This window comes from Drosophila mojavensis, unplaced genomic scaffold (assembly GCF_018153725.1).
Source record: "Drosophila mojavensis isolate 15081-1352.22 unplaced genomic scaffold, ASM1815372v1 contig_19, whole genome shotgun sequence".
Taxonomy (NCBI): Eukaryota; Metazoa; Arthropoda; class Insecta; order Diptera; family Drosophilidae; genus Drosophila; species Drosophila mojavensis.
In genome coordinates this window covers 6149161-6168476 of record NW_025318726.1, presented here as the reverse complement: position 1 = coordinate 6168476, position 19316 = coordinate 6149161, and the positions used below count along the sequence as shown (strand labels likewise).

At 34.4% G+C, this 19316-nt stretch overlaps 1 protein-coding gene and 1 long non-coding RNA gene across 13 annotated transcripts in view; both read right to left on the bottom strand.

Annotated features, from left to right (window-relative positions):
* The window catches only part of LOC6571991 (autophagy-related protein 2 homolog A), a 208070-nt gene extending 191704 nt beyond the window's left edge, over positions 1-16366 (bottom strand). For 2 of the 11 annotated variants that reach the window (XR_006356766.1, XM_044007766.1), the window contains exons 1-3: positions 16123-16366; positions 11170-11491; positions 142-1268 (exon numbers count right to left, since the gene is read on the bottom strand). Coding sequence is in view for 10 of the 11 variants with exons in the window: in XM_044007766.1 (XP_043863701.1) it covers positions 142-1268; positions 11170-11491; positions 16123-16287 (1614 nt within the window). In the remaining variant the exon portion in view is untranslated. Of the gene's footprint in view, positions 1-141; positions 1269-11169; positions 11492-11595; positions 11679-16122 lie in introns of those variants that run through there. The other 9 variants (XM_044007768.1, XM_044007767.1, XM_044007762.1 and 6 more) reach the window with 7 other exon arrangements.
* LOC122756907 lies at positions 13847-14996 on the bottom strand. 2 transcript variants are annotated; one of them, XR_006356768.1, is made up of 2 exons: positions 14285-14996; positions 13847-14185 (listed from the first exon to the last, which is right to left on the bottom strand). It is a non-coding gene; the product is annotated as an uncharacterized LOC122756907 (long non-coding RNA). The 2 variants fall into 2 exon arrangements; XR_006356769.1 differs by having other exon boundaries at positions 13847-14174.
* Positions 16367-19316: the final 2950 nt, after the last annotated feature.

Sequence of the window (19316 nt, the reverse complement as noted above, 5' to 3'; positions counted from 1 at the left end):
CTGCAGAAAAATGATTAATTTATTTTAATTACTTTTGTTTAATATTTTTTTAATATTTTTTTTTATAAGCTTTAAAACGTATTATATTTAATTATATACGGAAGAGGAGGATTAATAAAAGATAATAATAATTGAACTTACTTTTTTTCGGTCGAACATAATTAAATGATTGATTTTGTTATCGAGAATTTCACAGATGTCACACATTGTTGCTGATAATGTTGTTTTTAAAATTAATTCATTACATAATCTTTTCTGATCTCCGCTTACTAATAATGATGAGACCATTAGTAATAGATAATTTTTGTTTTGTATTGGAATATAACATTTTTCGTCAGCTCTTTCAATAAATGCCGTTTGAAAAAAATGACTAGCAGTTTCGAAATAGTTTGTGAAACTTTGAGTGGTATATATACAGCTAGACCCAATATTACTATACGCGTTTTCAAATAGAATATCGCTATGCAAAATGACACCTACAATTTTATATATTTGCAATTTAAACTTTAAAATTTCACCAGATTTTTCATCAGATCCCTCATTTATTTGAGCATTGCTATATGATGTTGTTATGCTGTTTGTAGACGTCGAAGAGATTAAAGATTCGCATTTTTTTGACTTTTTGTTATCAGTAAAATAGTCTAATTTTTTATAGCCTTCGTCTTCAGCACACCATTCTTTATCTTGTTCAACAATTCCAGACATTTTTTTAGAGAAATGAGTTTTATGTATTTCAGGTTTTAACTCGGAATAGTTCTGCATCAACTTATCATTTGGGCGTACTTTATCAAACCCTTTGAATATCCGAATCAACATATGTGTTTGTCGTGGGGTCAACATGAAATAAATATCGTCTATTGTAACTTCCAAGTTAATTTTTGGACCAATAATTTTTTCGGTTTGCTTAACACTTATTTTAAAATTTTGACATCCCTTAAATTCAACAATCTTACAAAGCCGTCCAAGAGATAGCAACTCCGCTATATTAGTTTCAGTATTTGATATTTCTGAAGTATGAATCGTTAAATCAGAAGTTACCAGATTGTGTTTAGCTATCATTGGCAACGCTTTCATATTGAGAGACTTATCTGTAATGCCGTTTTCAATTAATTCTCCGTCTGAAGAAAAATATTTTTCATATCCAGTTTGGTTTTTATATTCAATATGATTTGCTTTGATTGATATAATCAGCTTCTTAGATGATTTTGGCAGCACATATTCGATATTAATCGTTGTGTTAGTTAAGTTTGCATGTATTCTATTAAGAACTGAAAAATAGACAAATTATTAAGAGATAATGTATAAATACAGTTGTATTGATCATTTAGTTATGTAATTTAGATATATTTTATATAATGTCCATTTCTTTAAATTCTAAGTTCAGACGTTTCACAATATCCCAAAAAATTTATTATCCGAATATATGAATATTTCAATTATAAATAGCTATATAATAAAAACTTGCTTGCCATACGATAAGTTGAATGAAATCATTACATGTAATTACTGTTTATATTTGCATATATACATATACATTTGTATATACATCTAAATATCTAAATATATCCAAATTTCTAAGACGTTTATAAAGCACCTCGGGAAAAATGTCCAAATCCAGAGATACAGTGATAAACTAAACATATTGCTTAGTAACTTGTCATTATTAGTTCCATGTTTTGATATGCACTTCATAAGTAATACTCCACGGAACACAATTTAAATTGTTAGATTTTTTGCTAAAATACAATCAACAATAATACATTAACATATTTTCATTTTGTTTCTGTTTCCCTATGCTCTTTCACTCTATGCGCGCAAAAGCACTTGCGCAGACACAACCCGTTTTCGGCTCAGCTTCTATGTCACTCAACATATATACTAAGATAAAACTGTTACGAGTCGAATAAATGCTGCGACATATACTAACAGCAACGCTAATATGATTTAAAAGACGAAGTCAAGGTTGGATTATGACAACTTGCTTTATTGAATATCAACTTAAGACTGACTATTGTGTGTCTATTGACACGTATTTATGCACTGTGTGAGGCTGTGTGAGTGTATGAGTATTCAGTGTTGGGCATTTCACCACACAATTCCAACACATTAACAATGTTGCGTCAACTTCTAATTGTCTATTATGCACTGTGTGAGGCTGTGTGAGTGTATGAGTATTCAGTGTTGGGCATTTCACCACACAATTCCAACACATCATCCGAATACTAGACCTCGGTCAACGAAGCTGCGCGCCTTGCAAAGACGAATCAGCTTAATGACGCGACCATACAGCTTCTGAATATTGTAGACGTAATCAGTATGATTATGTCACTTCCCTCTCCTTAAGAGGCGAGCCTGCGAGTCAAGGTGACACAGACGGGTAAAGTTTTGGTAAAGTTGATTGTGTCATCTCGATGATCGTGTTTTCCTGTTTTTGCTCTTCTGTTTGGACTGATGGCGTTGTTTGCTTGTTGGGCTCGTGAATTTGTTTTTTAAATTTTGTTCGAAATAATTTTATGGGGTTACAAGATACATATTTAAAATATAGGATTACAATTATGAATATGGTTATTGTGATTACAATGATTGTATATGTTAAAGTATTATTTTGTGATACAATTTTTACAATGTCATCATGTTTTATAGGTTTTACTTTAATAATTTCTATTGGGGGATACAATGGTGTAAGGTCAACTTCTAGTTGAAAATAGTTATCGCTTACAATTATGTCGTTTATTTGCAGTTTACATTGATTGATATTTATAATTTTGTTACCCTGAATATTAAGACTAACATTATTATTATTGATGATAGTATGATTATGAAGTAGAAACCTGTGGAATTTGAATTTGGTTAATTTTCTTTAATTTTTTAAACTGAGTTTTATAGTAACGTGTAATTCTATTTCTGTTAGTAATTTGGTAATGATCTGGATCTATTTTTTCAACATTTTTATTGGCTTTAAAGGGGTTTTCTAGTTTTCCTTTTTGTAATGGTCCTTTTCGATATCTGGTATCGACTTCGTATTCTTGTCGGTCACTGTTGATTTTATTTATTACTTTTTCTTTATTTTCTTGAGTGTTTAACTTTGGTTGACCCGCATATAAGAATATGTGTGCAGGAGTTTGTCCAGTTGTGTCATGCTTAGTCTTGTGATTGTAAATGTAAAGTATGGTTTCTATTTTGCTGAGTTTATTTTCTTCGTCATTTAAAGTGTTGATTATTCTAATTTTTTCGTTTATTGTTTTGTGTAGTCGTTCTATGTCTGCTATTCCTGTTTTTGTAGTATTTAATTGTAATTCTACTCCTTCATTTTCAAGCCATTTTTTGAGTGCTAAGCTGGTAAATGCGCCGTCTCGGTCAGCTTTTAATAATTTTGGCTTTCCTAACTGATTGAATATACGCATTAATGCATTCTTGCATTCTATCCAGTCTTTTGCTTTAATATTTTCAAGAGTAGCGAATTTTGAGTAAATGTCTATGCAACTAAGATAATGTTTGCCTTCAGAGGAATAAATGTCTTTCATTGGCATGTTTGTGTTTCTGTGTTCGGTTTTTGCTAAATTGCAAATGTTACATTCGTTTACTATGTTTTATGTCAGTAATTGGCTGTTGGGGAAATAGTAAGTTTCACTGAAGAGTATATTTGTTTTTTGAATTCCGGGGTGTAAGAGTTTTTCATGGGTTTTCAAAATAAGTTCTTTAAATTCGGCATATGAGTTTATATTTTTTAATTGAATGAGGCTTCGTAGAATTTTAGTGTGGCTAGTGTTGATAATTTCTTTATGTGCGTTTTGAATGATTTCGAAATCTGCATCACTGTCTATAAACATTGCACTAGTTTTTGTACAAAAATAGTCAATTAAATATTTTTCGGCTTTGTCTTTAGTCATGTTGTCGTATGTGATGTGAATTATAAGTTTTTTGAAGTAATTCTGTTTTGTAATATTTGGAATGCCTTTGGAAAATATAATTTGTCTTTTAAATGTGTTTATTGGTTTCTCTGTAATGCAAATTAAATTACTGTTATCTTCGTCAGCGCTATGTTGTGTTTCTTCTCCGAAATAAGTCTGTTCTATTTTTACTCGCGATAGAGCGTCAGCTATGTTGTTTTCTTTTCCTTTTATGTATTTTATGTCAAAATCGTATTCTGATAATTTTACTCTCCATCGGGTTAATTTTGAATTTGGCTCTTTCATTTTATACAACCAACATAATGGTTGATGGTCACTATTGATTTCAAAATGTCGACCTAGAAGGTAGTGTCGAAAGGTTTTTGTTGCCCATACAATAGCTAAAAGTTCTTTTTCTATAGCGCTATAATTGGTTTCGTGATCATTGAGGGTTCTGCTAATAAAACTGATAGGATGTCCGTCTTGAGAAAGTACAGCTCCAAGGGCTACGTTACTTGCGTCAGTTGTTAATATGAATTTATTTTTGAAATCTGGAATTTTTAAAATTGGGTCATTGGAAATAAGTTGTTTTAGCTTTTCAAAAGCTCTAATGTATTCTGGATTTTTAGTGTCTATTTTTGCGTCTTTTCGAAGTACTGTTGTCATTGGTTTGGCTATGTCTGCAAAATTTGGAATAAACTTTCTATAATAACCGGTTAGTCCGAGAAAACCTTTTATTTCTTTAGTTTTTGTGGGAATAGGATATTTTAGAATTGCCTTGATTTTATCAGGATTGGGTTTTATTCCATCCTTAGTTATGACGTGTCCTAGGAAGGAAGTTTCTTGTTTTAGAAACTCACATTTGTCAAGTTGTAATTTGAGATTTGCTTCAGAAAGCTTCTCGAAAACTAATTGCAGTGAATGTAGGTGTTCTTTTAAAGATGTTGAATATACAATTATATCGTCAAGATATACTAAACAGTGTTTATTTATTAACGGTCGCAAAACATTATTCATGCAACGTTGAAAGGTTGCAGGTGCATTCTTTAATCCAAATGGCATACGAAGATATTCATAATGGCCATTTTTTGTGGAAAAGGCTGTTTTTTTGATGGAATCTGTATGCATTTCAAGTTGATGGAAACCTTTTGCAAGGTCGATTGTTGTGAAATTATTGCATTTGCCTAGTTTTCCTAAAATCTCATCCATGTTTGGTATTGGGTGTCTGTCATTTATAGTTACGTCGTTTAATTTTCTATAGCGTCTTGTTTTTTCGGTACGATCCATAAAGGACTACAATAAGGGGAATTACTGGGGCGTATTATACCTTGATCTAACATGTCTTGAATTTGGTGTTCAACTTCTTGTTCGTATGCTTGTGGATAACTGTATGGTTTTGTATACAAAGGTGAATTGTGAGTAGTGTTAATAACATGTTTTTCTTGATTACTGAAACTAAGTTGATCGCCTTCTTTGAACTGAATGTGTTGATATTGTTTCAATAAACTTATTAAATTAAATTTTTCTTCTTCATTTAAATGGTCTAGTCGGTAAGGACTTGAGTTGATAGATTCTTGATTTTTAGAATTATCTCTGATTGGGTTGTTGAGGTGTTGATAAGTTTCAAGAATTGGTTGAGCTACGAAATGATTTTGGTTTGTGATCGGAATATCATTGATTAATTTATACTTTTTATTGTATAAATTAACAGTTTGGGATTTATAATCTATAACGGCTTGTGCGTCTGAAAGCAGTTTTCTACCAATTAGTAGATCGTAATCTGGTGAAAATTGATGTAAAAGAAATTCATTATTACTTTTGAACAAGTTGTTTGAAAGAACATTCACCTTTTTTGTGATAGTCAAAGGTCCATTGCTGGTTTGAATAAGACAATCGGTATCGTGAATTGGTAAATTAAAAACATTGTATGTCATCATATTAACAGTAGATCCTGTATCTATTAAACATTTTATATTTTTTCCTTTATAGGTGATAATTATGTATTGTTGGTTTCCGAGGCTGGCAGCTGAAAATTTTCGGCTTTCTCGATTTCTATTTCATTTGGTTGTTCTGTTTCCTGTTCGGTTGTGGCTGGTTGTGTGTATGTATAGTCTGAGGTTTGTGGATAACTTTGTTCTTGGTAATATTGAGGATAGTATTGGGAATAAGAAGCTAATTGATTATAATATTCTTTCTGCATATAGTCGCGATAATTTATCTCTTCTTGATTTCTAGTTTCTTCATCTATACTCATTTTACTTTGTTCACTTTCTGCTTGTCTAACACGCTTTGTTGGTTGGTTGGCTACGCCAAAACTATTGAAAGGAGTTTGTTGTGGAGTTGTTTGTGTATGTTGTCCAAAACGATTATTGTCAAATTGATTTTGTCTGAAAATTGGTCTAAGTGTAGGGTTAAATGGTCTAACTGGGTTAGGCGTTGGTTGCATCGGTCGAGGTGAATAATGATTAGGTGGAAGATATGGTTGTTGAAAATAAGGTTGATATGGGACATAAGGATGGTTTGGTTGAAGAAATGTGGGAAACTTTTGAATATTTGGATTTGGATAAGTTGGCTTAAAATTTTTATCTTGCTTTACTTTGTTTTGATTTAAATTTTTACAGGGTTCATCAAAAAGATTTCTTTCTTGTAATATGTTAATTAGTGATCTTAAATCTGGAATTTCGCAATTTATGATTCGAATACAAATATTGGTAGGAAGTCTTTGAATTAGGTCGTCAATACTTGTTTTAATTAATCGATTATATAGTATTTTTTCATCTTGATTATTTTCTAATTCTAGCTTACTCATCAATGTCTGCCTACGGTGTTCTGCTTCTTCCAGAAAAGCTCGTACGTTGCCTTTGAACGGAGTGTTCCTGAATTCCTCCAGTAGAATATGGTTCTTGGTCTGCGTCTTGAAGTTTAGGATTAGCTGTTTTCGGAGATCCGTCCATGTAGTTAGGTTGGTCATGCCAAGAGATAACATGACTTCACTGCTGATGCAGCTTTCAACAAGTCCAAAGAGTATTGATCTCTGCCTCGCATCGTTGGTGGTGTACAGGGCCAGTATATAATCGATCCGGTTGATGAACGTGTATAAAGCGTTTTTATTTCCGGTGAACTTTTCAACATTTTTAAGTTGATTAATCACTTGGGTCATGTTGGTATCAGAAAGGGGTGTTGTTGCGTCGCCTTCCATTTTGTTTATTTATTTAATTTATTATAATTATATTTTATTTATTATTTGTTGTCGGTTTATTTTATTTTTATTGATTATTTAGTACGTATGTTGGGGTTTGTATGCACTGATAGCACTTTCGAAGGTTTGCGAGAAAACCAAATGTTTTTGGAATTATATTCTCTTCGAATTCTATAGCGTCTTCTTGAATTATTTTCAAGTTTTTTGCACAATCCGCGGCTTTGGCAATATGCGAATTTCGGTATACACGTCACTGTCGAGGTTTTATTTTAAAACTTGACGCGATATTGACCATCGCGTGGGTTGCCTTCGCGTTTGTTGTTTAGCGGATAGCAGTAAACGGGACACAAGAATTAATAACTTAGTTATTGCATCAGGATCCACAATTTATTACTATCCTACCGGCTGCGCCACTAAGATAAAACTGTTACGAGTCGAATAAATGCTGCGACATATACTAACAGCAACGCTAATATGATTTAAAAGACGAAGTCAAGGTTGGATTATGACAACTTGCTTTATTGAATATCAACTTAAGACTGACTATTGGGTGTCTATTGACACGTATTTATGCACTGTGTGAGGCTGTGTGAGTGTATGAGTATTCAGTGTTGGGCATTTCACCACACAATTCCAACACATTAACAATGTTGCGTCAACTTCTAATTGTCTATTATGCACTGTGTGAGGCTGTGTGAGTGTATGAGTATTCAGTGTTGGGCATTTCACCACACAATTCCAACACATCATCCGAATACTAGACCTCGGTCAACGAAGCTGCGCGCCTTGCAAAGACGAATCAGCTTAATGACGCGACCATACAGCTTCTGAATATTGTAGACGTAATCAGTAAGATTATGTCACTATATACATACATATGTATGTACGGGGCTACACAGCTTATTTTAAGCAGCACCTAAAAAAAGTTTGTTGCTCTAAACTATTAGGGATATCGAAAAAATTTAAACGCAGGTTGTTAGTGTGATGTTTAAACTAATACAAAATTATTTTATTTATTTTTTTAATATTTAATAAGAAAGTTCCACAAGTTAATAAGTAAGTTCTTGTTATATGCATTATTTACTGTTTTCGCAGTGAGATGATATAAATTTGTGCTGAATTTGGAGAACTCAACTTGCAGAAAAGTGAATTTACCAAAGTAGGACCACGCAAAACTATTTAGCAGCGGGAACTTGCTTTCAAACACTTTAGAAATGACCATACCCGTAGAAAAATTGGTGCGATGGTTGGATTTACAGTTCAAAGCATCATATGCCGATTTGTACGTGAAAATAGAATGATGAGGCCATATTTAATTCGTTTGGTTCGGATGGGCCCTCTTATTGTTGGGAACTACGAATTTATAGGGACTACGATTGATAAAGGCAAATATCTTGATCTTTTGATTTGATATTTGATATTTAATTCAAGGTGCTCAAATGCTGGGCCTAAAGGAGGACGTCAGATTTTACCAAGATAATGACCCGAAACGCACTGTGGTATAAAAATATTGGGAAAAACTTCAACGTACTTTTTTATACCCTGAACCCATTGAAAATGGGAAACCAGGGTATAATGGTTTTGTGAAAAGTAAGTAACAGACAGAAGGAATCATCGCAGACCCCATAAAGTATATATATTCCTGATCAGGACGACAAGCTGAGTCGATATAGCCCTGTCCGTCTGTCCGTCCGTCCGTCCGTATGAGCAAGCCGATCTCAGAAGATATTAGATCTAGAGAGCTGAAATTTGGCATGCATACTCGTGTATACCATACGCAGTACAAGTTTATCTTATTTTTCGATAACCCATCCGATAACTTTCATCGAGAATAATCGAAAAATTGGCTTTATTTTTAAAGTCTAATTTGAACACATTTAGACCTGGAGACCATTGTGATAGCTATACGGGCAGCAATTATTCGGCAAATTGTGAAGGGAATCATATCAGCTGGATACTTTTGAACCCGCGGCCTTTTCAGAGGCCGGGAACAGATGGTAATGCTGAGACCAGAGCATGCCAAATGGTAGCTCAAATACAGAGTGCCTGCAATAGCAACGTGGTACGCCGCAAGCAGTTCACGCGACAGCAAACGCATATATATTGGTGGAATACACAAATAGGTGACATTCGACGCAAATGCATCCAGGCAAGAAGAAGCTATCAACGGGCACGTGGTAGGCCCACGTACTTAGGAAAACAATTAGCTTATCAGGTGGCTAGAAGAGAGTTAAAGAAGGCCAGTCCTGTGACTCAACCGAATATGACCCTTGGGGCAGAGCATATAATATAGTAGTTAAAATACTATATGCAGGTAAACAGATGCAGCCTACGGATCGATTGGAGCTTAAATCGATTGTAGAAATAATCTTTCCAGAGAGATTAAGCTCCATTCATACCTCTGAGCCCGTGTCTACTGATCAGGGCTCAACGAGCACTCAAATTGTGCGCTAAAGCTAGTCCTCGCCTTGCACCCTATTACGTTCGCCGAATTATATAACGAATGTTTAATTCAGGAGACGTTCCCTGCAAACCTGGAAACCCCAGAACTTGGTATTGCTACCCAAGGCTGGTAAACCACCAGGGGAGCCATCTTCGTATAGACCAATCTGCCTCTTAGACGCCATGGGAAAGGTGCTAGCACCGGAGGCCTGTCACATAACCAATTTAATTAAGTAAAGAGCTACTTCAGCCATTGGCTTTGCTGATGATGTAGCTGTCGTTGCCATAGGCAAGGAGCTTAAGGATACTGAGGATATGTGCAGCGCAAGTATCAATCTCATACGAAGCTGGTTGACAGGAGCTGGGCTCGAGCTAGCGGCGCACAAAATGGAAGTCGTCTTAGTCAGCAGTCGCAAAAGAGTGGAAGCTGCTAATATAATGATCGTCAGCGTCACCATCGCGTCAAAGAGGGCGATTAAGTATCTTGGCGCCATGTTAGACACAAGATTAACTTTCCGCGAGCACTTAGAATATGTGCATAAAAAGGCATTTGATTCTTGTAGAGCTCTCTCAAGAATTATGCTTAACACGCGGGGACTAAAACAGCAACGACGTCTCCTTCTAATGAGCGTCATTAGGTCCGACATCCTCTATGCTGCGCCAATATGGTCAAGAGCGATGGCAACGCCGAGCTACAGCCGGGGCATACCAAATAAAAAATATATTTAAAATAATATATTTTTGTTTTTGTTATTTAATTTAAAAAAAAAGTACGTTGAAGCTTTTCCTAATACTTGTTTTGTATAATTTAGTAAATACCCTATTCTATTTAGGTAATTTTTTGTTTTATTAAAATGAACAAGTAAGGAAGCTCTAGTCGAGACTGCTCGACTACGAGATCCCCTGAACCCTTCGATCAACAGCTATTTCAATTACTTTACACGTCTTTCTGCTTACACAAGAAACACACACAAACGCGCATGGGCTGCACTATGGATAGACATCTTCATTAAAATTTCAGATCATGATTATAACAATGCGTGCATAAGCCAAAGCACAAGCCTCTAGTATTTTAAATATGCTTTTTACAAATTTAGGGGTGAGGGGTGGATATAAGAGTGTGTGTGTCTTATAATAAAAATCGAAATTGCATAAAGTAAAATAAAATGAATCTATATTTAAAATTTTTAGACTGTAGCTCTAAAGATGTAGGAGCTATAATTTTATAACTGATGTTCGATGTTCGATAAAATTTAAACGCGATATCCGCGCTATATTTACGGACATTTAAAAGAAAATTTGAAGTCTTCAGCTCTTATATCTTCTGAGATCGACGTCCTCATACATACGGACAGACAGACGACAGACTAAATCGACTCAGCTCGTCACCCTGATCAAGAATATATATACATTGTGGGGCCTGACACGCTTCTTTCTGCCTTTTAGATACATTTCAACAAAATCATTATACCTTGATTTCCCATTTTCAATGGGTGCAGGGTATAAAAACGTTTAAAAAGACTTCAAAGATTGCTCTAAAGCTATCAAATCTTACTGTGCCAATACATTAGTTTGTCACTGTATGTATGTACATTCTAAATTTCAATTCTCTACTTGTATTCTCTATATTTTACTTACCATTGTCAATCGTTTCAGCGAATTTTTCCAGTCCAATCAATGTATTGTTGTGGTTTAAAAATGGTATATCATCATCAATTTGCTTCATACATTCCTCCGCCATTTGCATAGAACTACTCACGGACGACCACATAGATTCCAACATAGTCGTTCCATTTTGACAGCGTGTAACTGGTCTTAAAGTTATTGTCAAATTTGAAACATTAAGAGAACTATCATTTGTCATAAGAGCATTCCAAGGTACCATTGCCGTTAGACATCCAATATGCCCAGATATGACTTCAAAAGCCCAACCTTGATCTTCAAATAAATCATTAAGGGCCTAAAATTAGATTATTTAAAATAAAGATATGTAACTTATATTGATAAAGTTATTTATTTAATCAGCGTTAAAATTTATGAGCTACTGGCTTAAAAATTGCATACATTGATAATTTGTACCCCACTAAATCGAACAAATTCTATCCCCTTGAAAGAAATTCGTTTATGATAATTCTTGATAATTTGAATTTCTATGAAATGAAATACAAATGATCCTATTCCTATTTCGAATTATCGGGATTCTACTGTATATATTAATATTCCACATAAAAACAAGTTAATAAACAAGTAAGAAAGCTGTAGTAGAGACAATTTGATATACAGTAGAATCCGGTTATAGTGACATTCAAGGGGCCGTCGATTTTACGTCGCTATACCCGGAGAACGCTTTAACCAGAAAGAGTAAAAAATATTTTTTTTTTTTCATTTTTTTTTTACGGTTGCCATGTTCGTAATAACTTTTACTATAAAACAATTTAAATTTTTAATCAAAACAACCATTTTTTAGAAACATTTTTGTGACGTCGGCATTGTACTTTGTCTCTCTCCCTCTCTCTGTCTTAGCAGCATTTGTGGCGTTGCTACGCACACAAGCAAGGGTACTGATCACTGATCAATATATACATTTCTAACAGTCTTTTTACGCTGAATTTTGTTGTCATTATTTCGCGTTTTTTTTTTTTTTTTTTACGTCGTAATAACCGGTGATTGACTCAAAAATATGAAAAAAAAAATCGTCGGCATAAGCGGATTGTCGCTAAAAGCGGAGACGTACTAAGAGGAGGCTCTTTCATATTAAGCTCTATCTGGTATGTATACATCATCGTAACTTTATATTTAATGACAACAAATTAGTAATGTTTAATTAACAGATGCCATTGAAACCGAAGGGTGGACTAAAAAGAGCTAACTTTTATGAACTGCTTGCTTGCGGGCTCAGAAAGGTCGGTTGGCGAAGCCAACATTTTACCACAAAAAATAAAACAATACATATATGTAGTTATGTAAATATAGACCGAGTGAATTTGAGATTTTGAAATTGTATGTATAATTCGTTTTCTTCAGGCTGCGGAATTTTTGCATTACAATATTCTAACAAGTAAGAAAGCTCTAATCGAGACTGCTCGACTACTAAATCCCCTGAACCCTTCGAGCAAAAGCTATTTCAATAATTATTCGCATATGCAGACATACACGCACACACACAGATATACGTACGCACGCATAAACACGCATTGGCTGCAGTGTGGGCTTGCTATGAGAACTTAATTGTTTAATAACTTTACTTGTGAATGGACTATCTACCTGAAACTTTCAGACTATGAACATAACATAAATATGCATGTATTTGCCAAAGCAAAAGTCCCTAGTATTTGAAATACGGGTTTTACAAATGTGAGGATGAGGGGGTGAATTAGAGGTAGGGGGTAAATTTTGACAAAAACCGAAACTGTATAAAATCCATATAAGTATACATATAAAATTTGGAGAGTCTAGCTTTAAAGATGTAGGAGATATAAATTTATTACTGGTTTTCAATAATGTTTTTAATCGATAACAAAATTAAAGCAAAACTCGATATGCGCGTGCTATACACGGACCTAGGAAAATAAATGTCAAGTCTCTAGCTCTTATATCTTCTGAGATCGACGCGTTCGAACATACGGACAGACGGACGGACAGCTCGTCGCCCTGATCAAGAATATATATACTTTATGGGTCTGCCACGCCTCCTTCTGCCTGTTACATACATTTAACAAAACCATTATACCCTGATTTCCCATTTAAAATGGGTTCAGGGTATAAAAAGTGTACGCTTAGGTAATGGAGAACCGAATAAAACTTCGTCACTTCTGCATTACAAAATTCAATTATTTCATGCACCCGGTAGAAATGGCCGTGCCATTTATTAAGAAAGTAATGGAGCTTGTAATTGATCTTTTCATGCTCATAGGCGACAAGTAATGCATAAGTAATTGACAAACTAATAGGCATTTCCGCCACTGGGTACATGTAGAAACTGTAAGTGTGTGTGTGTGCATGCTCGACACGAAAACATTGTCTTTATGCAGAGAATACCGAAAAGCGTTTGCCACGCTCATGCAACAAAACGTAAGCGTTTCGATGATTATTTTTGGAAAGACTATGAAAGTTTTGATGCGCATAAAGAATATTATTTCACACACTTACAGTCCTTTACGAAATATATGAGTATTCAATGCAAATTGTAAATGGAGACAAATAACGCAAGGGACCATTTCGTTTGCGTGCTTGCAGCGCACTGATTTCGTCGTGCTATCTTTCATTGCCCAAGCCAAAAAATACCGACCCAGCAAATATTAAATACACATATTCGTACTTAATAATATAATGGATGACCTTTATTTCAAATTTTTTTCTACAAAATAATGTCTATTTTCCGACTTGTTTTTGCCATTTCGTTCAAAATATCCTCTGGAGTGACTTCAATTTTAGAGTGGATGTTGAGCAAAGCTAGTCCGTTTAACCTCTCTTGACCCATTGTACTTCTTAGGTACGTTTTCAGCCTCCTTAGTGAAGAAAGGGAGCGTTCGCTCGGAGCAACAGAGACGGGAAGCGTCGCAGCAATTTGCAAATACCGATGAACCGTGGGACTCGCAACAATGATTCAATGCATCAATGAACGTGTTTTGTCGCTAAATGTCCTAAATGAAATCTAACATATTTTTATAACCGTAAGTTTGAAGAAATCAAAAACATGATGATTCACTTGATATTCCAACATGTAGTATTCGATATGACAATTTTTACTTACCTTCTGATTTTCTAACCTAGGTCTTTTAACGAAAAATTGACGAATGTCCATTCTTGTGTATGTGATCTTTTTAGTGTTTACTCACTATATTTAAGTTTACACGCTTTTTAGTGTTTACACTCAATTGGTTAAATCACAGAAAAATAAATATCATTCACTGATCGGTGGTAAGAACGCTGGTCAGGGTGGAATGGAAAACAACATCAATTTTCAAAATGCTGTAATATATTACGGAAGTTCAAGAAATTGTCGCAAGAATTTCCATTCATAATATTGCAGCCGAGTCAAAATAAACGGCCCTCGCTCAAAACAGACAAATTTATTTCAAGACGGATTGGGCACACTGCCTACTACGATCAGTTGTAGTCAGCTGATTGACTTAGTGTGGCAACTTAGCGAAGATAAGCGAATGTGGCAACATCGGTTTGAACCCCCGAAACAGTAGTATTTGAAATACGCCTTTTACAAATATGTGTTGGGTTGGATATAGGGGTTGGGGGTAAATTTTAACAAAAACCAAAGTTGTATAAATTGCATATAATCTACATTAAAAATTTGGAGACTTTAGCTTTAAAGTTATATGAGATATAATTTTATGACTTATCTTCGATAAGATTTTTTATCGATGGAAAGATATCGGGATTTTTGAAGCAAAACTCGATATCCTCGTGGTTCACACGGATATTTTACAATAAAATTTAGGTCTCTAGCTCTTGTATCTTCTGAAATCGACGTGTTCAAACATACTGACAGACGGACGGACGGACCGACGGGCAGGGCCAAATCAACTCAGCTCGTCGTAGTTTACCTATAAGAGTGGTATTTATTTATGAAATAGGCAAAACAAAATTTGATTGCTTCATATGTGACCTCTTTATGCACCAAAAAAGGCTTAAACGACCTAAATGCAGTCCAAAATAGTTAAGGTACACTTCATCTGACCCTTTTACTGTTAAGTCAATTTTAACATTTCAAACGGTAAATTTTCTTCTTTTCTTTTCTTCGAGTCGCATACTTGAGTTAGCCTAGCATTTGCTCAGAAGCACCTAAACAATCCAGACTCATTTTGGGATTCAGTAATTTGGAGTGACGAATCCAAATTTAACATTTTTGGATCAGATGGGGCCCAAAAAGTATGGAGTAAACGCAATACTGCTCTACAGCTAAAAAGTTTAACTGCAACTGTGAAGCATGGAGACGGAAACGCCATGGTCTGGGGGTGTATGGCGACATCTGGAGTTGGGAAGCTGGTATTTATTGATACCAATATGGATAAACACTACTATTTGTGAGTATTGAAAAATAATCTCAGCTCCCGAAACACACCTCTTATCTTGTGAGGGAGTCGCTTTTATATAACACAAAGCAAGTTACCCGCCACAATCTCCTGACCTCAATCCAATTAAGCACATTTGGAATTTACTAGATAAAAGGATCCGGTAATATAAAATATCCTCAAAGGATTCCCTAAAGTCAGTTTTGAGCTGCGAAGTACGCGTCGTCGACTGCTGCAGTAATTGCTGCAAAAGGCGGTCCTAATAAATATTAATACATATTTGTAGATAAGTTTTTTTAAGTGTAACTAAACTTTTTTTCATGTTTTTCTTTTTTTTTTACATATTTAGTCTAATTCAACTGTTTTTTATTGAAATAAGTATATATAATTGAATATATTTTATATATAATTGAAAAGATCGCATCAGTACATTTGTTTATTTAGCTTCATTTAACCACTTTTTAATTTAGTTAAGTAGAAAAATCGTTGTGTACCTAAACTTTTTTTGCCTACTGTATATGTAATTTATTATTAATACTATAATAGTCTCAAGGCAACTTACCTTAACCTTTAGTGATATATTTTCAACAACAGCTTCTCCATTGTACAGATCAATTTTTAATTGTTCTAAGTTTAAATTATTTTCAAAAAACTGACCCAGATACCTCTGTAATAGGTATCTACAGGTCTTTGTTTTCAATCCATCCCAAAGATTAAACCAAGACATTGTAGCGTTAGGAAAAATTAATAATACGTCGTTAGCCCTTTGTTATTGTTTTCAGTTAGTGATGTGTTAAATGTAGAGCTGGAAAAGACATCGATGGTACTATCGATATATCGATGGTTTTGTGTTTGTGAAAAAAGTCGATGTTCGATAACTACTATCGATGGTTTTTCATTCTTTTGTATGTGCTCGAACACTGACCAGCAGGGTGACCGAATATGGTATTTTAAATACTTTTTGCTATTTTATCAGCTCCGATTTTGCTCAAAAGTATTTTAATGGTATATAGGTATTTAGTAGCATTTTTCTTCGATTTTATGGTATTATATGGTATTTTCGGTTTGGTCACTCTTTAAGTCTTAATGAATCGAATGCTTAATGTTTAAGACTTGCTTAATTTTAAAACAAATAAATAGAAAACATGAGCAATAAGCAAAAATATAGAGCTGAGTGGGAGAATATGCCGGAAAATGAAAAATGGCTGGGAAGGAGCGCTAATAATATGGATGCGCACTGCAAAGCGTGCCAGACTAACATTTTGAGTAGGCTGGCGTCACTTAAGCAGCATGCGGCTACACAAAAACAAAGATTTAATAATTTTGCCCGTTTCTAATCCGTCGTGTGAACGCATATTCTCTCAAATTAATTTAATCAAAACGAAAAATCGAAACCGCTTTAAAAATGTAAATATATCACATATATTACATGTACAATAATCATTGCGCGAAAATGGGTGCAATAATTTTAAGCCCAGTGAACAAGTGTTATGTAAAGATTTCAACAAATTGAATTTAAGCTGCTCTGACGAAGAAGGCTAGTAAATATAATTTAATGATCTTAAGAGAAACTAGCAAGACTGAACAAAGAAGTTCCTTTATTATTTTATTTTAAGAAAATGTTACAAAATGAATTTTAAGCATTTAATTAATTTTAAGACTTTAAATATATATTGGAATATGGAATTGAATACGAATGCATATTGTTCTAGTTTTATGTTGGACTGAAATATTATTAATTTTTTAAAATGAAATAAACAACAAACCTTTTTTGCAATGGGAAAACCCTTATTTTTTCTATATATAATAATTCAGTTATTATTTTATTATAATTTGAATTTCCAGACGATTTATTTGTTATGGTATTTATAGTGGTATTTTGTAAAATATGAAATAGTATTTTATAGTATATTTTTGAGACCAAATTGGTATTTTTCGTTTGGTCCGGCGCGGTCACCCTGTGCGACTGCTGCCACGAAATGCACGCATTACTAAATGAAGCACGGCTATGCGCTCATTTTCCCTTCCTCACTCTCTCCCTCTCTTTATGCTCTCTCTCTCTCTCTCTCTCTATATGGTCTCTCAAATAGCAGCAGCGCACAGAAATTGAATATTGTTCGCGACGATCCCAGCTCTTTCCTCTTGAGTGAAGGGTATACCGAAATCATAAAAGCATTTGTCACGCTCATGCAAACAAAATGTAAGCGTTTCGATGGTTATTCGTGGGAAGGGTATGAAAGCGTTGATACGCATAAACAATATTATTTCGCGACGGGCAAGTACACACACTTGTAGTCCCTTGCTACATGTATGAGCATTTGTGACCTGCGTGCGTTACTCTTGCTGCTTGTAGCAATTTTAAAGCCCAGCATTTGCATTTGGTCGGTCTTACGGACTGTCATAACCACTTTACACAGACGTACTATGTATGAACATACATACATATGTACATAAGTACATTTATATATTATTATTGCTAATCATGTTTATAAATGTGTTTATAATTATAATAATTAATTTTAATTATTAATAATTAATTATATATAATTAAAATTATTTTATACACATTTTCAACCGAAAAAATTATCGTAAAACACTACTAACTTTATTAAATGCTTTGCAATATATGAAATACACATGTCATATTATACTCAAGCTTTACTCATTATTGTCAAAAATTTCTAATTAAGTCATAATGGCTTATTTGATAGTCACCCTACGATTCGAATCATACAAAATTTACAAACTACTAAATCCAGAGACAATTAGTTTGCCATCCCATACAAGCATACACATACACAAATGTATGTATGCATGTGCTCACTTCACAAGGCAGACCAACGGCAAATTTTGGGCTGATAATAGACGAAAATACTGAGAAAGAATTGACACAAAAGCACATACACGTAGCAAGGATGTAAATGTGTGTGTGCATGCTCGTCGCGAAAATGTATTCTTTCTGTGCACAACAGCCTGTGCAAATTGTAAAGGATGTGTTTTTTTAACCCTTGCACTTGTGCATACATATGTAGGTCAATTTGACACCTTTTTAAAAAGATGAATACGTAAATAGGTCAAATTGATCATTTTTACAAAAATTTTTAAAAAACATTCATTCTGATAGGTAAACCCACGATCATTGAATCAAAACAGGTACTTAAACAAAAGCGCGCCTCTTTAATCAAAGCCCAAAATCGTTCACACCATTCTAAGTTGAGGGAGGCACACGCCAATGTTCATCTCCCATGCATACATACAAACACATACACACACGCACATGTAAAGGCACACAGGCATACAAATGCTTCTACAAGTTATATCCCAAAATTGTGAGCAGCGCCTCCCATGCGTACACACAATCAAATGTATATACATACATACATACATACATATGTATGTGAGCACTTCACAAGATCGACCAAATGCAAATGCTGGGATTTAAAATTGCTACAGGCAGAAAGAGCTTCGCACACAGGCATACAAATGTTCATAGTACATGCAGCATACTGTAAGTGTGTGTGTGCATGCTCGTCACGAAAACATTTTCATTATGCGCACCAACGCTTTCATACTCTTCCCACAAATAATAACGAAAACGCATGGCAAACGGCTTGAAGAGTTCGGAACACTCTTCACTCAGAAGGGAAGACATGGGTTCTTGCTGCGAAGAAATTTCAATTTTCGTTAGCCTACTTGTGCTCACATGCAGTACATAGTACATGTAGCAAGGGACAGTGTGTGTGTGTATGCTCGTCG